Below are 25031 nucleotides of genomic sequence, written 5' to 3'. Positions count from 1 at the left end.
CCTAGATGAAAATCGATAAAGTCCGTGCCGAATCACGAGGATCACGAGCAACACGAGTAATCGTAACGTGTAAATTCAACGAAAAACTAAATAATGGAAGGTCTAATAAAAGCTGGAGAAAATCACCTCCCTCCCAAACCTGCACCTAAACCAGGTATTTATTTACTTTTATGCTTTGCTTTCAATTTTGTAAATAGGATTAAATGTCTGTGGTAAACCTTAGCAGAACGTGTGCCAATTACATAAATAAATATAGTTTGACAATCAGCAAAATTGTCACGACAGAATTCATTGTTTGATTCCTTGTACTGTGTGTCAGTTCATAGTACAAAACGCATATTATGTGGTATACTACAGTCTACTGGGAAGCAACATTCTACTACACAGGGATTCATATTTTCAGAATTAATTATGGATTGGAATTGGTAAGCACTATAAAGGCTGAAATGATACTGTTGCTGACATGATTTTAAGTATCGATATTTTATAAAAGTGACACATTAACATATCATCTTAATACAAAAAGAAACTATTAAAATTCCTTGTGTTTGACTATATGCATGTACACCTGATGATGGCTGAAATTTGATGGGTAAATAAAATGATTAAACATGGAAGAATTATATTTGATGTCTTTAGCTCAGTCGGTTTAGTGACGGTACAGGCTGGACAGCTGGGCTTCGATTCCTGCCAGGGCAAGAGATATTTCTCTTCTCCACAGTGTCCAGCCTCCCATACCATGGGTACCAGAGGAATGTTTCCCTGGGGTGTAAAGCAGCCATGTTATGAAACAGACTGCTCACCTCCATCTAGTGCCAAGGTCACTAATGGTGGAGCTGTTCCTCCATTCTCCCATACATGTTCATAGTGTGATAATTAAGAACAGGGACAACTTTATTGTCATCACTGCATAGAATATTGCATCAAAATTGTCTCGCATGTTCTGCCACTTCATAAATGCTGAATTCTGGAATGAAATTTGAGGGTCTTTGACAGTGAATATTAAACTTATAATCTTCTGGATGTGACACCCTATACTGTGGTAGATAGGCAGTAAACTGTGTTGCGTAACATACCAGAAGACTATGATCTTAATATTGAAATGGTAGAATCTTGAAACTGGATATTGTATGTTACAGGCCGGGTAAGAGTAGTGAGGGCTCTCTACAAGTACACAGCACAGTATGTAAGTACAGTTACATTATCTGAATATGATCAAGCTGCAAGCTTGCATTCATTTCATTTATTTCACTTTCATATCTCATTGTTGTAGCCGGATGAGTTGTCATTTCAAGAGGGAGACTTGCTGTACGTATTTGATGAAGTGACAGACCCAGATTGGTGGAAAGCTCGGTGTGGAAATCAGACAGGCCTCATACCAAGCAACTATGGTACAGTACAAACAATATGGCAGACCCAGAGGTTGTAACACAGATATTCACTGTTCTGTATGGAAATGAGATAAACACAAGATTTGAAGGAGATGACGGATATTTGAAGAGGTCTGGCTTATAATGTAATGTAGTCATTTGAAAGTCAACTGACATTCCAGAGGAACATGTCACCTCCATTGTCAAGGATGAAATGGAAGCAAGCAAAAAAAGGGCATGAAACAGGCAGCAAGAAGTTGGAGGGCAACATATTCCCCTGAAATGTTGGTGGATTTTCGACAGACTACAGAGCGTTACATCCCAGAAGAAAGAACTCTCCATAACCACTGCTGTGAGAACCTTGCGTTACATAGTAGACAGTTGATTTATACTAAGAAGTTCCTCAGTAAAGAAACAATAAAACTCTATGTGCTCTTTTCTGTATATGTCTTTAAGAAATATGGTAGGCACCTCCCTGCCTTTAGTCCTCGCTTTGATCATAAGAACAATTGTCTTTATAAACCCAAGGAGTATGTCAAACCTAATAGTTAAATGGCAGTGGAGGATATTGCGCAGTAATCTTCACATAATACTGCTACAAAACTTAAATGAGGGAGGCTAGCAGGTTGGTGTAATGGTACTTTGCCTGTCTTCTATTTGAAAGATACTCAATTAAAATCTTAGCCAAGTTGCTGGCAACTCTGAATTACATTTTCCATGGATTTCCTGTTTCTATACAAATATCAGGCTAATACTTTGACCAATATTGTTTCCTCCCAGATCCCTAGCTCCTTATTCATATTCATTGCCCCATCTCATTTGTCACTGTCTGCAGCTGACATATTCAGTCAGTCCTAAATGAAGGCAGTTATGTAGGGTTAGACAAAGTGCCATGAATTGGAGTAACACAGAAATACAGAATTTTATGGGGGAAACCTTTTGTCTGAAATTGAGGTGGAAAGCCAAAAATTGATCTTAACCCTTTCCATGCTACAGGCAAAACTTTTCAGCGCGAATCATCAGTACTGAAACAATGAATATCTTTTGTATGTGACAGCATAAATTAAAATGAATTTTCTGGCATCCCCTAATATGTAAAGCCAGTTTTCATCAATAAAAATTACAATCAAGCACGCATTTATTTTCTAAATAGAACTTGACAGAGAAAGAGTTGAGAAGATAGGGACTGGATTAAACTGGCTTATGCTAAAATCAAATTTAAAGCTTTGATTTCAAATCTGAGAGTTTTGTTATCATAGTATTATTAAAGGTAAAGGTAAAAAATATAAAGGTATCCCTGTAACAGGCTGTGAAGGCCCATAGGGTTGAGAGCGATCGAGGCTCCCACATTATCTAGACAATCAGCTCATAGATGGCGGCAAGGTTGTCAGCTTTACGCACCAGTCGTCCTTTAACCCCAGGAAGTTGTGGTAGCATAGTTCGTTCAGGCACTATGCTACAAGCCAGAAGGTTATGGGTTCAAATCCTGATGAGGTCATTGGATTTTTTTTTTCAATTTACCTAATCCTTCCAGTCACACTAGGCCCTGGGGCTCAGTCAGCCTCTAACAGAAATGAGTATCAGGAATCATAGTATTATTAGGTATGAAAACTAATATACTTTATGGGACAAGTGTAATGAACACAGTCAGGCTTGCTCAGTTTCTGGACTTTATCCCTTGTCAGAGTGTTTTGGAAACTGGATTTGTTTCTGTCCTCAGGTGAAGAGGTGGGGAAGCACTTACTCAGTTGGGTCCAGCAGTTGAGCTTACCTCTTTCTAATGGAGCCAACTGATGAGGTGCTCCTCATCCTTTTTGCCTGAGGATAAGAACAGATCCTGTTTCCAGGACACTAGATGATGGCCAGTAATTCCCACTGAAATATACCATGATTACAATTCAGGTTTTGTGAGACTGCAACACAGTTGGATGTGGCATTGTTCCAGTGGAGAGTCAGACAGAAGAAGTGGAGCAGCCCCTCCATGAGGCAGCTCGGAGAGGAAACCTGGACTTCATGCGACAGTGCCTACAGCAGGGAGTGTCTGGCACTGGGCTGGACAGTGCAGGAAACACTCCACTGTACTGGGCTTCGCATGCAGGACATCTTGATTGTGTCAGAGAGTTACTGGCGCTCCCCAGGCCCGCAGTCAATGCTCAGGTGAGTGATGTACTCATAAGCCAGGTGTTACTAGATGGAACCGAGGAAGTACAGTGAAATCCCCATTTAAGGTTTCTTTTGAGAGCAGCGGATATGAACACTAAATTGAGGAAAATCTTAAACTTAACAACGCTATTACTGAGTTGGAGTTACTTTACTTTAAATTGACGAACATTAAATGGGGGTTCCACTGTATACAAAGCAGTTCAGATGTGACACGCCATTCTCCAGGTGGCATATAATTTATGTAAGGGCTTGGTGGTCTCAGTGAAAGTCACTAAGCCCTCATTACAAGGACTCCCAAGTTCAATCCCTGGGAGATCTATGTGTGGATTTTTCTTATCACAGATTAAAATCTTCACCTCTGCCAACAAACTTCAGGAATGTGAAGAATATCTACCCCTCTTGTAGCTTGCGGCTTCTGTTAACCACCAGACTCATGATCAGCCTGTCATTGGGGGTGTAACCCAATCCACCTTATGATTGCTGCAAACTCAGCATTGGGTTGTACACCCTTGTCGAAGGTGGGCAGAGGCCATGAAAGTCAACACTGACCAAACCTGGAGCCACTGGACAATATATCATTTATATTACATGGGCTGCATTGTTTTTTACAGACAGTTTGCAAGTTATCATAAGGGATAGCCTGTATGCATTCCCTGCTGATGCTGTGTAGCTATCTAGACATTTCTGCTGTGAGTCACAGTCAATTTATGATAGTATTCATGCTCTTTTATCTCAGCTGTGCATATTCAAACATGTGGCCTGTATCCATATGGTCAGTATTTCCCTTTTCTCCTCTGGTTTTGGAAGACCATGTTCATGTTTTATTCACATCCCATTTGACCTGTATATGATTTTCAGAGTAAAAGGACTGTATAAGCCTGAAAGAAATCTTAATTTGTGCTGGCAATGTTCTATTTCCAAAGAATGTCCTTGGCGACACACCTCTGCATGTAGCCGCGTCTCGTGGGCACTTAGAAGTCGTAGAGCTTCTGCTTAGCCATGGTGGAGATCCACAACTCCGCAACAAGGACCACAAAACACCTGTAGATCTGGCACTATTCTCACCCATTGTCAACTTGCTGCAGATGAGCATGTTGGGTCAGCAACGCAAAAGCATAGTCACATATGATGCAGATGAGTATGCCGGTGACTCAGACTGATTTGTACTCTTACACTATGTTTATTGTAAGCATACTTACTTGCAAACAGCAGTATTAACAGTCCTTGCCCCATACCATAAATGCAGGAACTCAGGTTTAACATTTATCATCAAGGAAGAGGCCACTGTAAGTACTGACTGCTGCAGTGCTGGTAGCCTGATTTAGCGGGGAGAGGTTATTTTTTATGGTCATTGAAAATTGTGACTGTGGGCCTGCCAGACCTGCACATGCTGTCAAGAAACTGCAACCCATGACAATAAAAGGTTAAATGTAGGTAAGGCAGCGAAGAACACAGACCCTCTGACAGAAGATTCAAACTTCTGGAATGTGACACTGTGTAGTCATTAGCTATTTACACACGTTTTGGAAGAACCTGCTGCTTCCTTCATCTTTATAATAGAAGAGTTTGCTATTCAGGGAAATGCAGTCAGTGATATGGGGAAGGGAGGACAAAGACTGGCGCATAGAAGGATGCAGTTTCAGGGCCAGCCTTAGAAATAGGTAAAATGTAAAGAAGTTGAAGAAAATAAATAGACAGCACTACTGGAATCTTAGCAACTTACTCTTCCACCCTGAAGATGGAGGTAGCAAGTTCCTCTGAAACATTGGTAAATATCTACAAGACTACATGGTGTCACATCCCAGAAAACAGTAGTCCTGATAATCACTGCTGTGAGAACCTGATAATCTCAAAATGTTTTGAGTTATTGTGGGCTTTTAGGCTCTACCTGCCCATGGCATTCTGGCAGGAATAAATAGTTTTATATAGGCTCTGGTCTTATAAGCAGAAATGCTGGTTATGTCATCAGCGACAGTGGAAGCTACATTTGGAGGAGTTTATGGATACAAACTCTCACTGCACTCTCTGGGACAATACACATTTATTTTCACAGCCTTAAGCTTTCACTACCTGTATCTAATGTGTATTTATGGCTTTCATGGTTTAGCTGCATCATGTGTCAGGTTGTTTATTTGCCCTGGAAATGGTGACTGCAATGTATGCCAAAATTTCAGCAGTGTTAACATGACATGATTAAACCCTGGAAGCCATATATATATTCCATTCTGCCTTTCTAGGATGGGATTTCCTGTGTTTTATGGAAATCTTTGTTTTACAGCCATTTTAGTATATATGCAAAATAACATCTGCACCTGGCACATTATCCCAGTCAGACCAGTGACTCTGTACAACAGAAAAATTGAAAATTCCAATAAATTTGAATATACTGAATATCAGTCTGATATTGAAAATTGTGTTATCACCCACCATTTTCAAGGGAAAGAATTGGAAGCCAATGTTCAACAAGCTCTAAGGCAGATGGACAAATAGTGGTGCTTCAACCAATCAGTTCCCAACTTTATAATCTCCTGGCCACTGGCTGAGTGACATTTGGCACTATATTAATTAACAGGTGTATACTATCAAGACTCCCCAAGTCACATATTTGTGAAATGTTATACATTTTTGTATTTCTCAAAGAAATCACAAATGTAGTATTCCAAAGATGATGATGGGCGATTTTTAATATGATTTTCTTAATTTGCACAAAAGAGTACACTGAAATCTTCCAACTCTTTTATTTTTATTTGTTATGTAACTTACATTTTTGTATTTATATTAAACTTCTGTCTCTAATGCAGATGGTAAATCTAATTTCAGAGAACTATTTGTATTTGTAAATATTTTTATGAAAATAAAATGATTAATCAAACTGTTATTACAATTATTTATTGAGATAAGTATTATATACGTATATAAATATAAAGAAGTGTGTCCCTCCACACGAAGGTAAAACCTATCCTCAAACTGGCAGGAAAAATTATGCTTCTTGCTATAGAAGTAATTTGTAAAACACAGACCCCATCTACAGACACACTTTTAAGACTTACCCAGTAAAGCCCTGTTCATTAAAGTACTGGCACCTGTATTCAGAGCAAGGAAACAAACTTTTGTTGGCAGCAACTTCATGACTAGAGAAATGGTACATCTGAACATCACCTCCTCATTCTGGTGGAGGAGGTGAGTTTCTAAAACTCATAAAATATTAAATCAAGGTGAACAGAGCTCACCAGAGCAAGGGACTTGCTGTTGGAGTGTCACCCATCCACCTCAATGTAAAACGCTTAAAAATCAGGTTTAGACACACTTGGTGCTGATATTCCATTGCTTTAGAGCACACAGGACACCAGTCAGCTTGGCACACCACTCTGACAGCTCCTCAGTAGAGTCAGCTTGCCACAAGTACCTACATTGAGAACAACAAACCAGAAGCTGATATATTCAATCCAATTGTAATCCCTCATGAGTATCTTTCTAAAGTGCAGGGATAGAGAATCTCCTTGCTTCCCACCATTATTAACAGGAAACACACTAGGTAAGTTAACAGGTAAGATTAGTGGTTCTCACTGCAGTGATTATGAGGAGACAGTAACTTCATTTCAGTGGTTCACATGGTGTTACATCCCAGATACTCCAGATAAATTAATAGTTTACCTGTGCAGACTGTACTGTACATCTCCTTTAAACACTTACCAATTAGCGGTCTCCGTAGTCTAGGGGTAACGTTCCCACCTCATGACTCAAGGTACGCGTGTTCAAACCCGATGGAGGTCGTGGAATTTTTAAGGGTGGGAAAATTCAGGGAATAAGTCCTCCGGGAGGGACTTTAAGCCATGGGTCCCGTTTAGTAGATTTACAGCACGTAAAAGATCCTCATGTCTCTAGGAGACCTCTGAGCAAAATTAGGCAAACTGTTTCCCACCCAAGTAGTTTCCAATGCCTCTGGTAGAGGGGGAAGTTATCGGGTACCAATGCCAGTAGAGGGCTGACCTCACTGGCAGAAAGGGGAGAATTATCGGGTACCACTGCCAGTAGAGGGCCGACCTCGCTGGCAGAAAGGGGAGATAGCGGGCACCAGTATCGGTAGGGTATGGAGACAGTAGAAATTAAAGGGGGACGTACAATAGACTATTAGTCACGGTGCATGGGGAAACCCACCCCCTCCATACTGAATAACTGAACATTTATCAATTATTATAATTTGCATCCTTGTTGACTGTCCAATATTCTAATACAGAACACAACATTTCAAGACCTGGATCTGCTCCCATCCTTAAGAAAATGTTTTGCCTGTGTAGCTGATCTCTGTAGAATAAATGAATAACCAAAATAGTGAACAAACACAACAGCTCAAAATGGAATTAAAAAAAAAGTAATAACAAGAATCATTCAACACTTCCACAAGACTTGTTAACGTATGACTGCAACACTAGCATCTCACCATGGAGGCCTAGATGCAATCCCAGGACAGTACATGTGGGCTCTATGTCGGGTGAACTTGCACTGGTTGCACTGGACCAGGTTTTCTCATACTAAACATCATTCTGCTAGTGCTCCATGCACATATGTCATCAGGGGCTGGTACAATAGGCCCATCTAAGGCCACAGTACTAAGGGACTCGGTCTCACCCCACTCCAGCTGGCTGACTAGGTTAATATATTTGAAACACATTTAATTTTCCATCTTAAAGTTCCTGCTCCATGTATATCCATATGTTGGGATTTTAAATTCCCTGTTATTGTTGAGCTGGCAGCCGTGTTTTAACGCAGGTGACAATATCAGTACTGAAGAATATAAAATGGACACTTTGGCAATGCACCCATACAATGTCAATGCATGGTGAATGAAGACTAATACTGGACCAGACTTGAAACACACCTGGTTATTGTGTCCTGTGTGTTGCAGTCTTCTGCATTTGACTGCCTGCCCATTTCCAGGAGCAATGTCCGAGGCCTTGGACACACAGCCCTGTCAACAGGACTAACATGCTGTGACACACTGAGGCGCAGATCCACTTCCCCCACTGGTGGCTGCAAGTATAACCACATTTAAATCTTCACTCTGTAGTCTATGTCCTTTCTGAAAAGATTGGCTGCGCATTTGGAACAGATCACAACACTTTTCTAAAACAAACAAATATAGCTGCATCTTAATATGCTGTATATTTTTGATAATTTACACCACATTGTCACAGAAACTATCCATCATTACATATTTCTTTTGGTGATATCTGAATTTCTCATGGTGGTGAATATCAAGATTATGGTCTTCTGGTATGTGACACCATGCAGACTGGCAAATAGTACCAGCAATCTGGAAGAACCTTTGTCCTCCATCTTCCTTTGCTCTGAAGATGGTAGCAGGAGGCTCCACCAAAAACAGTGGTAATTATCTACTAAACTACACAGCATGACATCCCAAAATTACATAAACATAAGCCCTTTGTACTTTGCTTTCTCCGAAGACATTCAAACTGGGAATTTGGTAACATCAGTACTTGTGCATAAGCACCACACCATGAAGATATATGGAAAAGTGGAGGTAAAGTTCCACACATCCTAAACCTTAGCACCAAATGGAGAGGTGAGTGGTGAACTCCATGCTCTACTCACTTTAGCCCCAAGGAAAGAGCCCAAAGAAACAGACTGGATAGGACATTGGGTGGGCCACACAGCAAAGATACAAATACCACCCAACAACCAACCAGCACACTGGAAGACATTGTTCATGTCCAACAGCTTCAAAACAAGTAACATCAAGTCACATTGCAGTTCACCATTTGTGCTCCATATGTGATCATTAAGCAAAAGTAACACCCACAGCACTCAAGTTAGGAGTTGCAGTGATTACCTTATCAATCTGATCATGAGGATAGTCCCAGTAGCTAACCATGTGACCTCTAAGACAGAACCAGCGTCTCTGCCAAAATTCAAGAGTTTCCATCATGGACAGGAATCCAGAGTACTCTACCCAAAGCTCCAGAGAGCTGTGCAGAACCATGGTGACATCACCGGTGAGTGGCGATGACAGTGGAACCTACACAGTTCACATCAGCCTGAAAACTGGTTATCCCACCTCAGGAATTTTTTAGTTTCTCTCAAGTTCCTTCAGACAAATGCCAGGAGAGTACCTCAAATTAGACTACAGCTGCTTCCTTCCACATTTTTCATTAATCATCATACATGATCTGAACTACTAATAACATCACTAAATAAACAAAACTGATATTTTACTAGCTGTGAAATGAGGTCTTACACTGAGCAAGATTATAGATCAGAAACAATGGGACACAAATTCTATTTGGACATAAAAGGGATGGCTAAAGTAGAAGAATTTAGGGAATTAAATAGAAAATAACTTTTCATTTATATTATTCCCTGAATTTGTTGAAATGAAGGATAGGAAGGAGGAAACATTCCTAATATTGAGGAAAAATACAAACACAGAGGAGAGTACAGAAAGAGTGAGCATATATGTACCACATACTTAAATATTAAAAAAAAAAATTGCATTTTGCCCACACAGTGTATTTACATGTTTCATGTGATTCCCAATACAATGATTAATTCCTTANACAGAGGAGAGTACAGAAAGAGTGAGCATATATGTACCACATACTTCAATATTAAAAAAAAAAATTGCATTTTGCCCACACAGTGTTAACAACATTAACCATTTGGTTTTATAATGGAGATGCAATGTATTCCCTGTGGTGTAGGGACTGTATCTTTAAATATTTACCTGTCTCTCAGGCTTAAAAGGATTATTAGAGTTCAGTGACATTCATATTCTTAGAACAGCTGTCTACGACATATGCTGCAGGAAGAAACAACGTTAAGCCATTGAGATCCCAGAAGAGGACATGACATATGATTACACACCTTATTCAGGACCCAGGCAGGCTGTTGGTGTAGGTCTGGCAGTTTCAAGTCCAGGCTGCCTATCAGACTGAACGATGTGGTGCGGATAGACTGGGTCTTGACAGTCTTCATGTATGGTGAGAAGTCAAGTTCTATGTCCCTGTGGTGTAACTTAAATGGAACTGGACACATGTGATGCCTCTGAAAACAGTGTGAGAATGTTCCAGAGTCATGGGTAAGGAAGTTGAACTCATGGCACACAGCACCTCGATAGTTGGTATGCTGCAGACAAGACAAAGTGTTACACAGAACAAAAACAAAATACAGATCAGAACAAGAACCAGATGTAGCCCAGAACGAGAACTGAATGTAGATCGGGGGGTGGGAGGTAAAGCTAGCTCTGTAACAGGCCATGGAAGCCCATAGGGCTGTGAGATGTCCTGGTTCCCACATTTTCTAGATAATCAGCTCACAGATGGTGGTGAGGTTGTCAGCCTTACATGCCAGCTGCCTTTTACTGGCAGGAAGATTCCTGGTATCCATTTCTGTTAGAGGCTGAGTCAACCCCAGAGCCATAGTGTGGTTGGAAGAATTAGGTCAATTGAAAACTCCAGTGACCTCATCAAGAATTGAACCCACAACTTTCCAGCTTGTAGCGTAGTGCATCAACCAATGCTACTGCATGCCCCCAAATGTAGCTCATAACAAAAATCAAATATAATTCAGAACAAAGACAAATTGTACCTCAGAATAAGAACAAATTGTAGCTCAGAACAGAAGAAGATATAACAACATCATTACAACTCTGTATGAAAACCTGTTTGTTTGCACTTACCTGCCGCCCAATGTGGTACCGCTCCTCATAAGGCAGTGTCACTTTTCGCAGCCGCAGACTGTACACTTCCAGCGTTATCACAAAATCTTTAGGGAGGCCAACAAATCGAAAAGACTCCATGAAGTTGAGTCTGTTGTCCTTCTGGATCTGTGTTGCCCGTGTTGCAAACACATGTTGCCCATGCAATGCAGTACACACAAACCAGAACACAGAGTCCTCTACAACCAAATTGCAATGCCAACCATTGTCAACATAACAATAGTCATACTATAGTATTACAGTCTAGATGGAGGAAAAGAGAAGTGTGAAATATTTACAGAGATATTGGGTTTTCGGACTTATCCATCGTCCTGGTTTTTTTAAGATAACTAAGAAATACACGACGTTTCGGAAACTGGATCTGTTTCCATCCTCAGGTGAGGGAAAAACACCTATTCTGTTGGGTCCCTTAGAAAGAGCTAGCCTCAATCACCCAACAGAATAGGTGTTTTTCCCTCACCTGAGGACGGAAACAGATCCAGTTTCTGAAACGTCGTGTTTTTCTTAGTTATCTTAAAACCAGGACAATGGATAAAGTCCGAAAACCTAATATCTCTGTGTGTTATACACCATTGTCAGAATCCTATAGTAACTACTTGTGAAATATTTAGCTCGTGTATTCATTTCTGAGTGAGGACACTTTGTTGATGATGCCCATGTATGGCCAAAACATGTTGTGAACAAAGAATTAAAGGGACTACAAACTTTAATTGCATTAGTGATGGAAATATATATTGTATGAAATAATTTATATATTGGTGCAATAGGATACTTAAATACAATGCCTTATTGTAGCAGCCTGGTTCCTCAGCACTCTGGAGAAATTAGTAATCCCTGCTTACAGGACAAAGTAATTAAAAGCAGACCAAGCCTTTATATTAGTTGATCAGTACTATGAACCTGCAGGGAATTCTTGTTTTCTTATTATTGTTCTCAAAATGTATATGTCACCAATGAGAACTAACATTTAAACTAAATTTTGGAATATTTGGGTCATTATACTTTACAGACAAGAAAATAGCTACATTACAAACTATTACAAATGTGAGATCTGAGGTTGTAACGGTGATGAGTATTAGGATCATTTTCTTTTGGATGTTATGCCATATCAGGTGCAGAGGTACTGTCATTTTATAGGAACCTGCTGTCCCCATCTTCAGGATAGGAAAAGTGTTTCAAGCGCACACATCACATTTGAGTGGACAATAATCTTAACCTTTAGAACCTGACACAAATATTAGCCATAATTCCATACAGTCCTCAAGTCTAGGTTCATCAAAACAAAGTGCACCAGCACACAAATATCAATCAGTCACATCCAGATGTAATTCTATAGCAGTATTTCAGGCATATGTATCATTGGGATGCTTTGTCAATGATTCCAAAGTCATCTAACTTATTTCTTTAACTTCAACTACTGTATTATTGCTAAATATTCTGAATAACTAGATATGTGCAAGAATGACTTTTCCAGTTAAAGATGATAATTTTGAACATTTTGAGGAACAAGGTACGAATGAGAAATTTCTCTACTCCATCAATTTTTTCACTGTATTCACGATTTATAGTATATTAAATGAGTAATGAAAGTGTATCACTTTTTCTTTTTCATTTCAGATCCTTCTGTAATGAAAAACTTTTCATAAACCATTTATTTGCAAACATTCTTTTCTAGTGCAGTGTCCTTTTTACCCATGGGTAGTAAGAGGAAGAGAAAGCACAATAGACCATTGAAGGTCGCAGTGCTAGGGCCAGTTTTATGGCTCACCCCTCGTACTCATACTCAAGAGGAAGGGAGGAACATATTTTTGTTGACAGTTGATTCATGGTAATGCTGTTGACCATTATGATCCAGATGGACCTGGGTAATTTGTGTGCTACTGTGCAATGCAAAATACGGTGACTTGATTTTGAAAATTTGAGATTTGCACATACATGTTGAATATATACATTTTGAACTAAGTGACGCAGTGGAAACACTTCCCTTACTTCAGATTAGGGATATGTTGCCTATTAGATGGTCATTACTGATTTGCATACATCTTTGGGCAGTACATACAATCAGCTTAGTGGACTTGCCTGAATTTATGATGTGCAAGGATTCTTCCTTTAGAGAAAGTGAGATACTGCTGATAGTCACAGTGCCCCGCTCACTGACTTCACACTCAGTTCTCTTGTCCTGAACATGCTCTATCTCTTTAAGCGCAGCCTGACATCTACAGCCTGCATGGAGAATTGAACATTAATAATGCTGGCTGTGTATGTCAACTCAGTACTGTAACCATCTTCAAAACATCTTTGAGGGTGGGTCATCACTAGATAGTGACATAGATCATTACAACATAATCAGAAAATTATTAAATACTATTTTCAACATAGAATGTAAATTAAATTCATCATGCCAGAGACCTGATTGAAAACAATGACTTCTCCTCCATAAGTTTGCCCACTTAATGTATGATGTTAAGGGTCGTGCCATAGCTCAAGCGGTTAGTTGCTGGCTTCCCACTGTGGTGGCCCAGGTTTGATCCCGTGTCTGGTCAAGTGGGATTTGTGGCGGACAAACTGGCGCTGAGGCAGGTTTTCTCTGAGTACTTCAGTTTCCGCCGCCAATCTTCACTCCACCAATTGCTCCACAATCACCCTCACCTATCATCTGGGGCTGGTACACTAGGCCACAAGTGGCCGCAGTACAAGGGACTTAGTCCCGCCCCACTAGCATTAAAAAAAAAAAATGCATTAATGTATGATGTTCCCTTAGAGATGTTTAAGATGAAGATACGTCAGATGGTGTTTCTTATCAACTTAACTCAAAAAGTGCAGAATACAAGTAAACACTGAACACAGTACATTGACTTTGCAGTGTATTCCAAAATAAATAACAAACACAATATTCAGAAATATTTACTACTTATAGAATAGTTTTATGTAAATTCTCTGCAGTCACCTTAAAATATTGCTTCCTGGCATTAAAAACAGTTACCTTGACAGGTATTTTGTGTACAATTTGCAGCTTTCAGAGAGATTGCATGGAATGAAGTCTTCTCGGGCATCAGTCATGTCAGTGTGGAGTTGGCGTCTGACATTTCAGAGACTGTTTCCATCTCCATCTTTAGGGGTTAATGTGATAAGTGTCACATCTATATGTTGTATTTACATCACAAAGTAGCAGTGCAGTCTGAGGCACCCAAAAACACACATTGCAGTATAAATACAATGTGAAGACCTAACACTGATCACATCAAACCCTGATGACAGTCCCGAAAATGTCGAATACTATCCCCACATTGAATGATTGCACAAGAAGACTGCACTGCATCTGTTTTGTGGTTTTCCGCATTTCTTCCAGGAAAATTTTATGACAATATCTTGAAATACGACATGACAGCTTCGACTTTTACCCTGCATTCATGATCATCTTCCCATTCATCACTATATAATCTACTATATGAAGCTGAAATCTCATCTATACCTCCTCTATTCATTATCTTTTAAGGCTTCCACACATAAATTGGATATTCTATTTCAGTATTCACATCATCATGAAAAGCTGAAACAGCTCAGTCAACATAGTGACTAGACAGTGGGCTAGACAACCAGGCAATCAGGATTCAATTCCTGTCAGAGGCAAAGACCTTACACCTCTCCAACCTCCTGTCTAGTGGATACTGGGGTTCCCTTCTGGGATAAAGCTGTCAGGGTATGACTCAAGGTTAAGAATATGCAGAGCTGTATATCCATTCCCCCATGTGGCTTAATGACATAGTTCTTAATTAGTAACAAGAACAATTTCACTTTCATACATTTATATCTTCATTGTGTGCAAGTGATTTTTTGTGGGTTGCTTTACAATGCCCTCAGTATCTAGACTATATGCTGAACTAGATTGTATTGTATTGTATTGTATTTTATTTTCATCCGTTTTGCTACATAGTAACATTTGGACACGTCATTCATAATATAAGTTAACAAAATAAATCTACATAGTTACAAGCATACTAGGAACTATATTGATTGATTTATCCAGGAGTACAACTTAACAAACAAACATGATGATGTCCAAATCATGACTCATCGCTCCTAATTTAACACTCCTGAGGATATTTATTTTAATTTGACACTAAATGACTCCTAGACTTCAAAGAACATGGGTATCAACTCATATATCAATTTATCTTACTTTCAAACATGACAATTTTCCATGATGTTTCCTGCCACGCATGTACACACACATAGACTAGCATGACTGAGATGACTGATAGGCTGGAAATGATTTGGAAGGGAGCAGTCATGGCCTAGTGGAGCTACTGCCCCAGAATTTTCCTGGAGGGACTGAGGAAAACCACAAAAACCCTCAGTTAGGTTAGCCAGTATCATGGCTGAAACCTGAACTGAGCATCTCTTGAACACAAGTCTGCAACATTATACTAGGCTAACCTGCTTGGTGCAGTCAAATTATATATAAAGTCCTCCATAATAAAATGTGAAATTTGTTCTGGTCCTGTTTTCATGAACCATCTTTCTTCACAAAGGACATTTTCCTTAGAATGTCATGAAGTTATCATATCAGATATCTTAAAATAGTAATTTTTACTCAGCCATATCTGAATGATGTGAAGTCCAAGGACCTTTAAAGTGGGTGTTTGTTCAAGGGTGCAGAAAATAATTCTGAGACAGCATCTACCCAAATAAAATGTGTGAACTGAAGTTGCTAAGACACTCACTTGAAAGCAGCAGTCCACGCTCAGCCTCAACATGCTCCACAGATGCATGGAACTCTCTTGTGGTCTTACAGATGCTCAGTGCCTTGCTGCACTGCAACATGAGGACCTTCTGGGTATACAGCTCTCGCCTCAAGGACTCTTTGTACTTCTGCTGTTCATCTTCCAGAGAAGTGGCAGCAGCAGCAGTATCCGCAGGCTTCAGTATGGGTATCGTAGGCAGAGGAGTCTTCAGTTTCTGAAAGTCATGCCCCTAGCTCAGTCCTTCTCATATCCTTACTTGGTTTACTGAACTGCAGAATTTGTTGTTATTGAACCGAGGAGTGAGATTTCAGGTTCTCACGGTAGTGACTATGAAGAATTCTATCTTCCAGGATGTGACACAGTGTAGTCTGGTAGAAGCTTAGTGACATTTCACAGGAAGATATGCCTCAATCTTAGAACCACCAGCTCTTTCATGCTGAAGATGGAGGTAGTGAATTCCTTTGAAATATAGATAAACTTCTACCATTTTACACAGAATCATATCCCATATTCTTCATCTGAAGAGTTTTATGATGATGTTAAATACATAACATTCGAGGATGTTTCAAACATGTATTTATTATTTCAGTGGGGCATGCAGTAGCATAGTTGGTTGAGGCACTATGCTACAAGCCAGAAGGTTGCAGGTTTGATTCCCGATGAGGTCGTTGGATTTTACAATTGACCTAATCCTTCCAACAGCACTATCACCCTGGGGTCAACTCATCCTCTAACAGAAATGTACCAGGAATCATCTTGGGGATAAAGGGCGGTTGGTGTATAAGGTTGACAGCCTCACTGTTATCTGTGAGCTAAATGTCTAGAAAATGTGGGAGCCTCTACATCTCATAATCCTATGGGCCTCCATGACCTGTTACAGGGATAGCTTTACCTTTTTTATTTATTACTTCAACACAGATGTCCAAAACAATACAGAATAACAGATAGATCCTCTGTTTCTCCATGTAATCACCAGAATGAATGAGGGCTTTGTTCCAGCTCTATATCACCTGTTTGATTCCAGTTGAGAAGAAATTACAGTTTAGCACCTACTTCAGTCAGATTGCTTCCTTCAGGTGCTGTTGTACTGTGCAGTGGCTGTATGCTTTCACCGTTGTCCTGGGGTCCATGACCTGATGAAGAGGAACTGTCCATAAGAACATACCCGCAGACTGCTGGAAATATATCGCCCATCCACCATTCAGCCTGGTAGACCCTTGCATTACTGATTTCTTTTTAACTTCTAAGGATTATAGGAGGAGCACTTCTGACATGATAATAAGATGGAAGCCAAGGGGTGCTAGTGGGTGCAAACACTAGGCCCTTCCTGCTTCTTTGTAAGTACTGAATGCAGACATATTCTTTTGTGCTTTGTTGTATGATATTGTCAGTATCTCACACTATATAGCATCAAATGGTCAGATGATTCATGAGTAGTGACTTGGAAAATACTTGGAACGAAGCACCAATGTCCTACTTGAGGTACTAGGACAACATTTGCCTGGAGGGACTATGAAACACTATAAGACGATCTTAGTCAGGATGGCCAGTGTCCTGACTGAAATTTAAACTGTGTACCTCCTAAATGCAAGCCTAAAACATTACTGCTTCACCACCATTCTGCTTGGTCATATAGTGTATCACCAGGACAAATGTCTCAGCTGCTCTGGTGATTATGTGGAAAAACAGATGGCCTCTGTCATTTCCTGTTATTTTGGACACCTATGTTGAAAAAATAAATACAAGTGTAATATACTGTGAAGGGAAACTGCACAGCCCACATGTGTTATACCTGTCTAGCAAGTTGTGCTAGTGTGCGGTACTTTCTGACACTGAGGAATGGTGACTCCAAACCATCTCCCTCACCCTCTTCTGATGGCAGCAGTGAGCTCCTGTGACACAATTTGGGCTCACTCTGTGTAGAAGCCAGCTGTTCATCACCTAGTGCCTCTATCAAGAATGACTCTATGTCATATGAGTTGCCACTCAGCTGCTGCAACCAGTGAAACAGGTGACTAAAAAACAAATCTTTTGAAGCAATGCACAAAAAACATGAAATTAAGAACACTGTATTGGGTACTAAGATGATTTAAAGATAAAGAGAGGCAAACAGTGAATGGATAAATCCCATTTGATAACAGCTGCAAAAGCTGAATCTGATTCATAGACCAACTGAAAACCCAGTTACTGGGAACTCCCAAATCCTGATACGTTCACTCCATAGGAGTTACAGATGTTGAGGCTTGAGGGAGTTCCAGATTATTCATTTACACACTGGGAACATACAGTATGAATTTTATATAACTCAAAAGCACAACAGACCACTGTAGGTCGCAGTGCAAGGGCTAAGAAGGCCTACCCCTCATACATTCATTATATAACTCAAAATCTCTAGAAAAGTAACAAAAATTCCTTTATTCCAAGAATAGAAGAAAATGGACCCAAAAGAGAGTTCTAGGACACTCATGGATGCAATGGGGATATCATGTGTAGCCCTCTGTTTTTCCACATAGGGATCCACAATTTGAGGGAATTCTGGAAAATATTCCTAAAAGGTTTAAACATAAATCTGTAAGAAAATTTTCCGGCTACATTCTTGGAAGATATTCAGACAGCACCTACGTAAATCATAGATCATAGTTGGACCTATGTTTTCTGTTGTGTACTGATATTTGTGGGGGAGCCAGGATAGTGCAGTTGGTATAGTAACTGGCTATGGGTTGGATGCCCAAGTAGTCAGAGTTAAAAGTTCCAGTAGAGGTAAGAATTTTCTCTTTTCCATGTTGTACAGACCGGTTCTGGGGCCCACCCAGCCTCCTATCCAATGGGCACCAGGGATTTTTTTTTCCGGGGGTAAAGCGGCCAGGGCGTGAAGCTGACCACTCACCTCCAACTAGTGTCAACGTCAAGAAAACGTGGATCTATACATCCACTCCCCCATATGCCTTCATGGCATAGTGCTTAGTTAAGCACATGGACAACTTTACATTCACTTTTTTTACTGACATCTGTGTAATGGGATGTTTTCAGTACATTTGATACATTTCAATTTCGATTTGACATAAAATACAAGCATATGGGAAAAGGTGAAGTTGTCCTTGTGATTAATTAATTAAATGCCACACCATTAAGACATATGCACAAGTTAAAATACAAAATGAGATTAAATCCACATGACAAACTTATACAGCATAATACCAGTTTTCATTAAAATCAATTCAGTAGGTTGGAGGTGCAACAGATGAACAGATAGATAGACATGACCTCTTCACTGTATGTTAATTTTATCCAGGAACACAAACACACCAACATGAATTGGACCCAACTTAACCTCTCCTCTCTTTAACCATCATGTGATGTTAGGGTGAGGAGGAATTAACATCTGTTCTACATTGTGTTCTTGGGTTCTTACACCATGTCGTTATGGGCAATGATGCTGACATATCAGAAGTATGTGCTGGTTGAAGCCATGCCTGAAGATGTAAGCAGCATATACCTCCCAAACATCATGGATTTCTTACTCATTGACCCAAATGAAAATAAGACCTTCAATGAATGGGGATTGTTTAGATTTATGTATTATTTTAGGGGGTTGTGATATGACCGAGTTTGAGAACCCTCATAGCATTAACCATTCCACCACACCTTCTCACCTCTGTGCAGTGTTCTGCATCCCCCTCCACTTCACACACCTCGTGTGCTAACGACAGCTGATTCGCTACCTTGAGGATGACTTTTTTATCTGCATCTGATGATATTCTTGTGCTGTTCGGTTCTTGGTGCTCTGTGGGCACAGGGGAAGTGAGCAGAGTGCATGGTGAGAAGAAGGCAGTGGAGTCTGAGTCATCATTCCCCTCAGGCACTGACCCATGCATTCCAACATCTGCCTGTAGCTCTTGATTGACCCTTGCTGCTACTGTCACTATATCTAAACTAAACTGTTCATTCAGTTTCGTGAAAGGTGGAACAGTTGCTTCATTTTCACTGCCATCCTGTGATTCATATGTCTGTACAATACCACAAGTTTCCTCTTTACACACTAGATCCAATGACTTTGAAGGTGAAGTGCTATGTACAGATACAAAATGAAACATACAAGACTGCCCTAGACAATTATCATGCTCTTCAGACAACAATGAACAAACAGCTACATCATTTTCACAGTAATCCTCTGATGCTGTCCCAGTGGTACACATATCGGCATTGCTGGTAACGTCTAGCTTTTCTCCTGGATCTAATGAGTTGGAAGACAGACTGGTGTGTACCAACACAGCTCCTGTCTGACCTGTGACCTCACTGCTTTGCGCCTCACAACTGACATCTTCATAGTCTATGTTGACCGCCTTTAATATTAAGGATCTCGTTTTAAGTAGTGCAGCACGATATTCTGGTGTTTTCTGCTTCTCTCTCAATGAAGCTGCTCTTCTCAGCATTCGCTGCAAATAATTGAAGGATGTGTGTTAACATATCATGTATATGTTGGAGAGGGAGAATTACTTACATTTCTGTTCCTACTGCACAAGATAATTAAACTGTTACATATGGAGTTTGGCTTCAAGGGCTGTATAGTACAGTAGGGCCCTGTACCAGGGGAAGGCAATATGACAATATTAATTTGTCCAAAATTAATCAGGCACCATAGGAAAATAAAACTAAATCTGATAAAAATGTCACGTGACATCTGACATTCTTACAGTGTTGATTGCAGAATACTGTCTTCTGTGATGTGATGCTATGCTTCCATTTTCAGGGTAGAAGATGGAGGCAGCAGGGAACCATTTGTAAAATTTGTCGGGCTACACAATGTCACAACTCAGAAGATAGCACTCTTCATGATCACAACAGGGAGAACTTCAAATCTCTCACTGATAAACCCTGTTCAAGCACACAGTTTATTTAAAACAAAAAACAAAAAAAACAAGGAAGCATTTTCACCTTCGACAAAGGAAAAATGAAGCATGGAGCAAATTGAATGATAAGTTTGAACCTCAGAAGTAAACAGCCATACTCACAATCATGTGAGTGCATGAGAGGCAGATGGAGCTGCCATTCCTGGATTTACTTTACTCAAAACAGCAGCTGACATGGACTTTATTCTTATTAACCCTTTTGAAGCATGAAAAAAATGAGAGAGCAGGCGTTCTCTCCAGCCTAGCTGCAATTGTCAGTAAAACTGCCATGCGGTCTCATTACTGGGTTCAACATGAAGAGCTTTCCCTGGATTTTGCCAGTCAGAAGATGCAAATAATGTTATTTAATTACTTGTCACTGTGGTTTCTTCTTTCATCAAATGACATAAGTTAACAGGCCTAAATCTAAAAATTGTATCTTCTTTCTTGAAGGATGGACTTCATCAAAACAATATTTAAAATTCAGCTCCTTCCTTATAGGAAATGTTACATTTCCATAACAAAGACCACCCAGTCAGTGCTGTTTAGAGAAATAATCGCTGCTTATTCTGAGAATCACATAAATACCACTGCATGGGGAGACTACACAGGGTTTCTTCATACAAAGCAGGTGGTACATATAGTAAAAATGTGCTCTAAAGCAATAAATTATTTTATTGCCAAGAGTTACTCTAACTGCCTGATGCATGAAACAATGGATTAAAGTAGTCTGGGGCCTTGGTAAATGTATTTTGGGACCATCATCTAATTGTTACCACACACACAGGGTTACAGGATATTTTAATATAAACAGGACATGAAAGGACTGAAATAACAGATGGAATTTAGACATATTTATTCCATTGTTAGAGAGCATGGAAGCAACTGCACGTGCCCTAAATAGTCTTGTCTATGGTATCTGTCTTCCACTTCTCTTGATTACTTAGAAGCCATGCTTCAAATCTGCACAGAAAACGTTCACAACAAAGCTGGATAACTGCCCTATTTGTCTCATAAAGCATTAATAACTCTTCTCACCCTTGTCTGGTAATTTCTCAAAGTACGAAACACACTCCACCGATCATCTGATTCCAAACAATTCTAATTTCAAATAACAACTTTTGAACTCAAACAAAACAAGAGATAAAACTATACTTTTATATAAAATTCATAACATTTGAGAACATCATGTAAGAAATTGTTTTGAACTGAATAATAATTTCCTGTATTTAATATGTTTTAAAGAAGTTCCAGTTTCTTGTTTTTATCAGAAAAATGACAAAAGTTTACTGCCAATCTAAGAAAGAAAGAAATTATAATTTTAAAGAAAATTTATTAAATTTATGAAATGAAAAATATAATTTCTCAACTGAAGTATTCTTCCATGAATTTAACCTCTTTTACATTATTTCTAATTTCTGTTAATTTGACATTGAATTATATAAATCTTGCATATATATAAAATATTCTTGGATATTTAATAAATAATTTGCTGCTTTTCCTGTAATGATTTAAATGACTAAATTATCAAATCCCACCTGAGTAAATGTATCCATGTGCCTCTTTCACTCTCTGCCTCAAGACTAAATCACAAATGCCCTTTCACCCTCTCATGGTGATGCTATTTTCCACCACCAGGAGCACTGTAGCTCCTCCCACTAAGACAAAAGACCAAACAAAAGCAACCCAATTTTACAATGTAAAGGGAGTTATAATCCTGATTCACCCTTTGGATAATATTTTGTGTTCCAAATTGAATCCTTCAAAAATTACTGTAACACTCTGATATATAAAATCCATCTAAATATTATATATTCAATTCCTACCTCACAGAAAAGTCTCCATTACAAAGACCAATTGGTTAATCCTGTCAACATAATTCTCTTCTACCCTAAAAACAGAGAAAGGTTTTTTAAAACTACATAACATCAGATTCCAGACAACCAGATCTTACTACTTGCCACTGTGTGAACCTCACATTCCATCCACATGCTCTCAAACACCTTTATTTACAATTACATCATTTACATTCTGGCATTAGACCTCCCTGAGGTAGCTTTGCCAAGTGTTTGAGCCACAAGGGTTTCCATCAAGTGCAAATGCTTTAGCCACATGCTCAGACTCTCCAGTTCACATGGTTACAGGCTATCCTAATGTTCTTCATGGCTCTTTTCAGTCTCTCTATAGAAACCCTAAGATAATGTCTCAACATAAGCCACCACCTTCCACATCCTTACCTACATTTTATTCATAACAGTACATCAATGTTAATAATGCCTGCAGTTGGTATACCAACATTAAATAATCTAAGAACCAATCATTCATCAACTCTGTACTGACAGAATCATATGGATTTTCTTTTAATTTTGGTCATTTAGAATTATCTAATACATCAGTTTCAGTCATGAAACATTTTCTGGAAACTGTCTAAAATACACTGATAACAGAAATGTGAATGAAAATTCATTAGCAATTTCTAAAAATATTAAATCACATTTCAAATCACGTTTGTAGATTACAAAGCCTCAAGTTATTTTACTCATATTTGATGAGCCTTGGGAACCACTGGATCTAACAGATCTGGCAAACCCATCTGACATCTGGCAGTAGTTGCCATGTGTAAGAGAAACAGATAACCACCTTCCTGCAAAAGTTATATACAATAATGAATGACAATATTCTTCCATCTCCATGGTGCAAGGGCTGCCCCCCTTTGGCAGTTGATGCACTGTAATGGAACCCCAGAACTCAAATGTTCATCACAAAAGCATGCCAACGGAACCTTCACTAAGCCAGTTCAGCGAAGTTCACATCTTCATACCTTATTTCCCTGACATACATTCTTAACATTATACTACCATCTAGGTCTCTAAATACTTTCTGTTTGTTCTTGTTTTCTCCATGGATGTGCTACATGTCCCACCCATCACACCCTGATTTCATTTATTTATGGTTCACTTAACAACACGGTGAACACCTTGTAAGTGCAGTGTCAAACATTAGGATCATTAGTGAATAATGAACTGTAAAAGATGTGGAAGGAAGTCATCATGATCTAATCTGAGGTCATATCATGGCTTTCACCTGGACAGACTGAGGGAAGCTGTGAAAATCTTGTCTGAGTAGCCAGCAACCAAGTTAAGATTTGAATCTCAAGAACACAGAATAATTACTGTTTGAAACAACTTGCTAGGTGTGGTCATTACTGATTACATCACCCAAAGAACAGCAAGTGAATACAAATTGTAAATATCCTTACTGTAATATTCTCAATTTTCATGTTACTTGCTCCCTCTTATTCTCTCAGGAACTCAACCTACCCCTGAAAAAGGTCATAAGACTGCAAGGATCCTTCATGATGTGTCCTGCAGAAGGACAGAGTTGGGACAATGGATGGGTTTATTTTTGAACTACTTGGGACATGACACTGGTATGTACATACATTCAGCACACAGCAAGGTGATGTCACCTCAAGGTGGAGGCAGCACACAAATTGATACATTAAATATGAAAACAAATAGACTATAAAGACAATGGAATAAGAACAAAATTTAACCTTGTAAGTCCCAAGATATTTAAAACAAAATTATTTTAATATTTTCTTTCATGCCTGCTGCATTAATCACAATTATCATTTTTATTATATTAGCATCTGACACAACTTGTAATAGACCCTCCTGGGTTACTTTGCAGCTCTGTCTGTCTCAAGGCTACATAGCATCAAATGGTGACTCACATATATGAATCTGGAAGGAAATAATAATGGCCTAACCTATCCTGGCATTTCCCTGAAGGGACTCAGGAAAACCAGGACGGTCACTGTCCCAGCCAAGGTTGGAACAGGACATCGCTCAACCATGAGCCCATGACTCTGATGCTAGACCACCCAGAAAGAACATGCTGGGTAACAATACAGGTTAATCCCCCCTGAAGACTTCTTTCCTGCCCTTGCTGCTACATGTGAATGACAGGAAGTCCCTGCTGCTGTGCACCATTTGGCAAAGGAAGACGATAGAAGATTCAAGCACAGTGGCTGACCGCATTTTGGAAAGAATGTTGGTGAAGGTTGGGCTGTCATCAAAACATCTGTTACAGATGTATCAGATGGTAATATAATAAACAATATAAA

The 25031-nt window shown here is 39.4% G+C and overlaps 2 protein-coding genes across 4 annotated transcripts; one reads left to right on the top strand and one right to left on the bottom strand.

The window, feature by feature from the left end:
• The first annotated feature begins 1 nt into the window (after position 1).
• LOC111863260 (osteoclast-stimulating factor 1) lies at positions 2–6790 on the top strand. Its single transcript, XM_023849420.2, has 5 exons — positions 2–154; positions 1140–1186; positions 1274–1391; positions 3316–3527; positions 4457–6790. Exons 1-5 carry the CDS (start codon positions 94–96, stop codon positions 4691–4693), a joined length of 675 nt encoding a protein of 224 aa, XP_023705188.1. The 5' UTR covers positions 2–93; the 3' UTR covers positions 4694–6790.
• Positions 6404–25031, bottom strand: LOC111863258 (anillin). 3 transcript variants are annotated; one of them, XM_023849417.2, is made up of 10 exons: positions 22441–25031; positions 19667–20449; positions 17806–18003; positions 15993–16227; positions 13348–13491; positions 11230–11447; positions 10416–10595; positions 9385–9570; positions 8413–8564; positions 6404–6939 (listed from the first exon to the last, which is right to left on the bottom strand). In XM_023849417.2, exons 1-10 carry the CDS (start codon positions 22456–22458, stop codon positions 6831–6833), a joined length of 2223 nt encoding a protein of 740 aa, XP_023705185.1. In that variant the 5' UTR covers positions 22459–25031; the 3' UTR covers positions 6404–6830. The 3 variants fall into 3 exon arrangements, with proteins under 3 accessions (XP_023705185.1, XP_023705184.1, XP_023705186.1); XM_023849416.2 differs by having other exon boundaries at positions 17806–18006; positions 22441–25030; XM_023849418.2 differs by lacking the exon at positions 17806–18003.

This window comes from Cryptotermes secundus, unplaced genomic scaffold (genome assembly GCF_002891405.2).
Source record: "Cryptotermes secundus unplaced genomic scaffold, Csec_1.0 scaffold929, whole genome shotgun sequence".
Classification (NCBI taxonomy): domain Eukaryota; kingdom Metazoa; phylum Arthropoda; class Insecta; order Blattodea; family Kalotermitidae; genus Cryptotermes; species Cryptotermes secundus.
The sequence above is the reverse complement of the archived record's forward strand: the minus strand, read 5'-3'. Positions and strand labels throughout refer to the sequence as shown.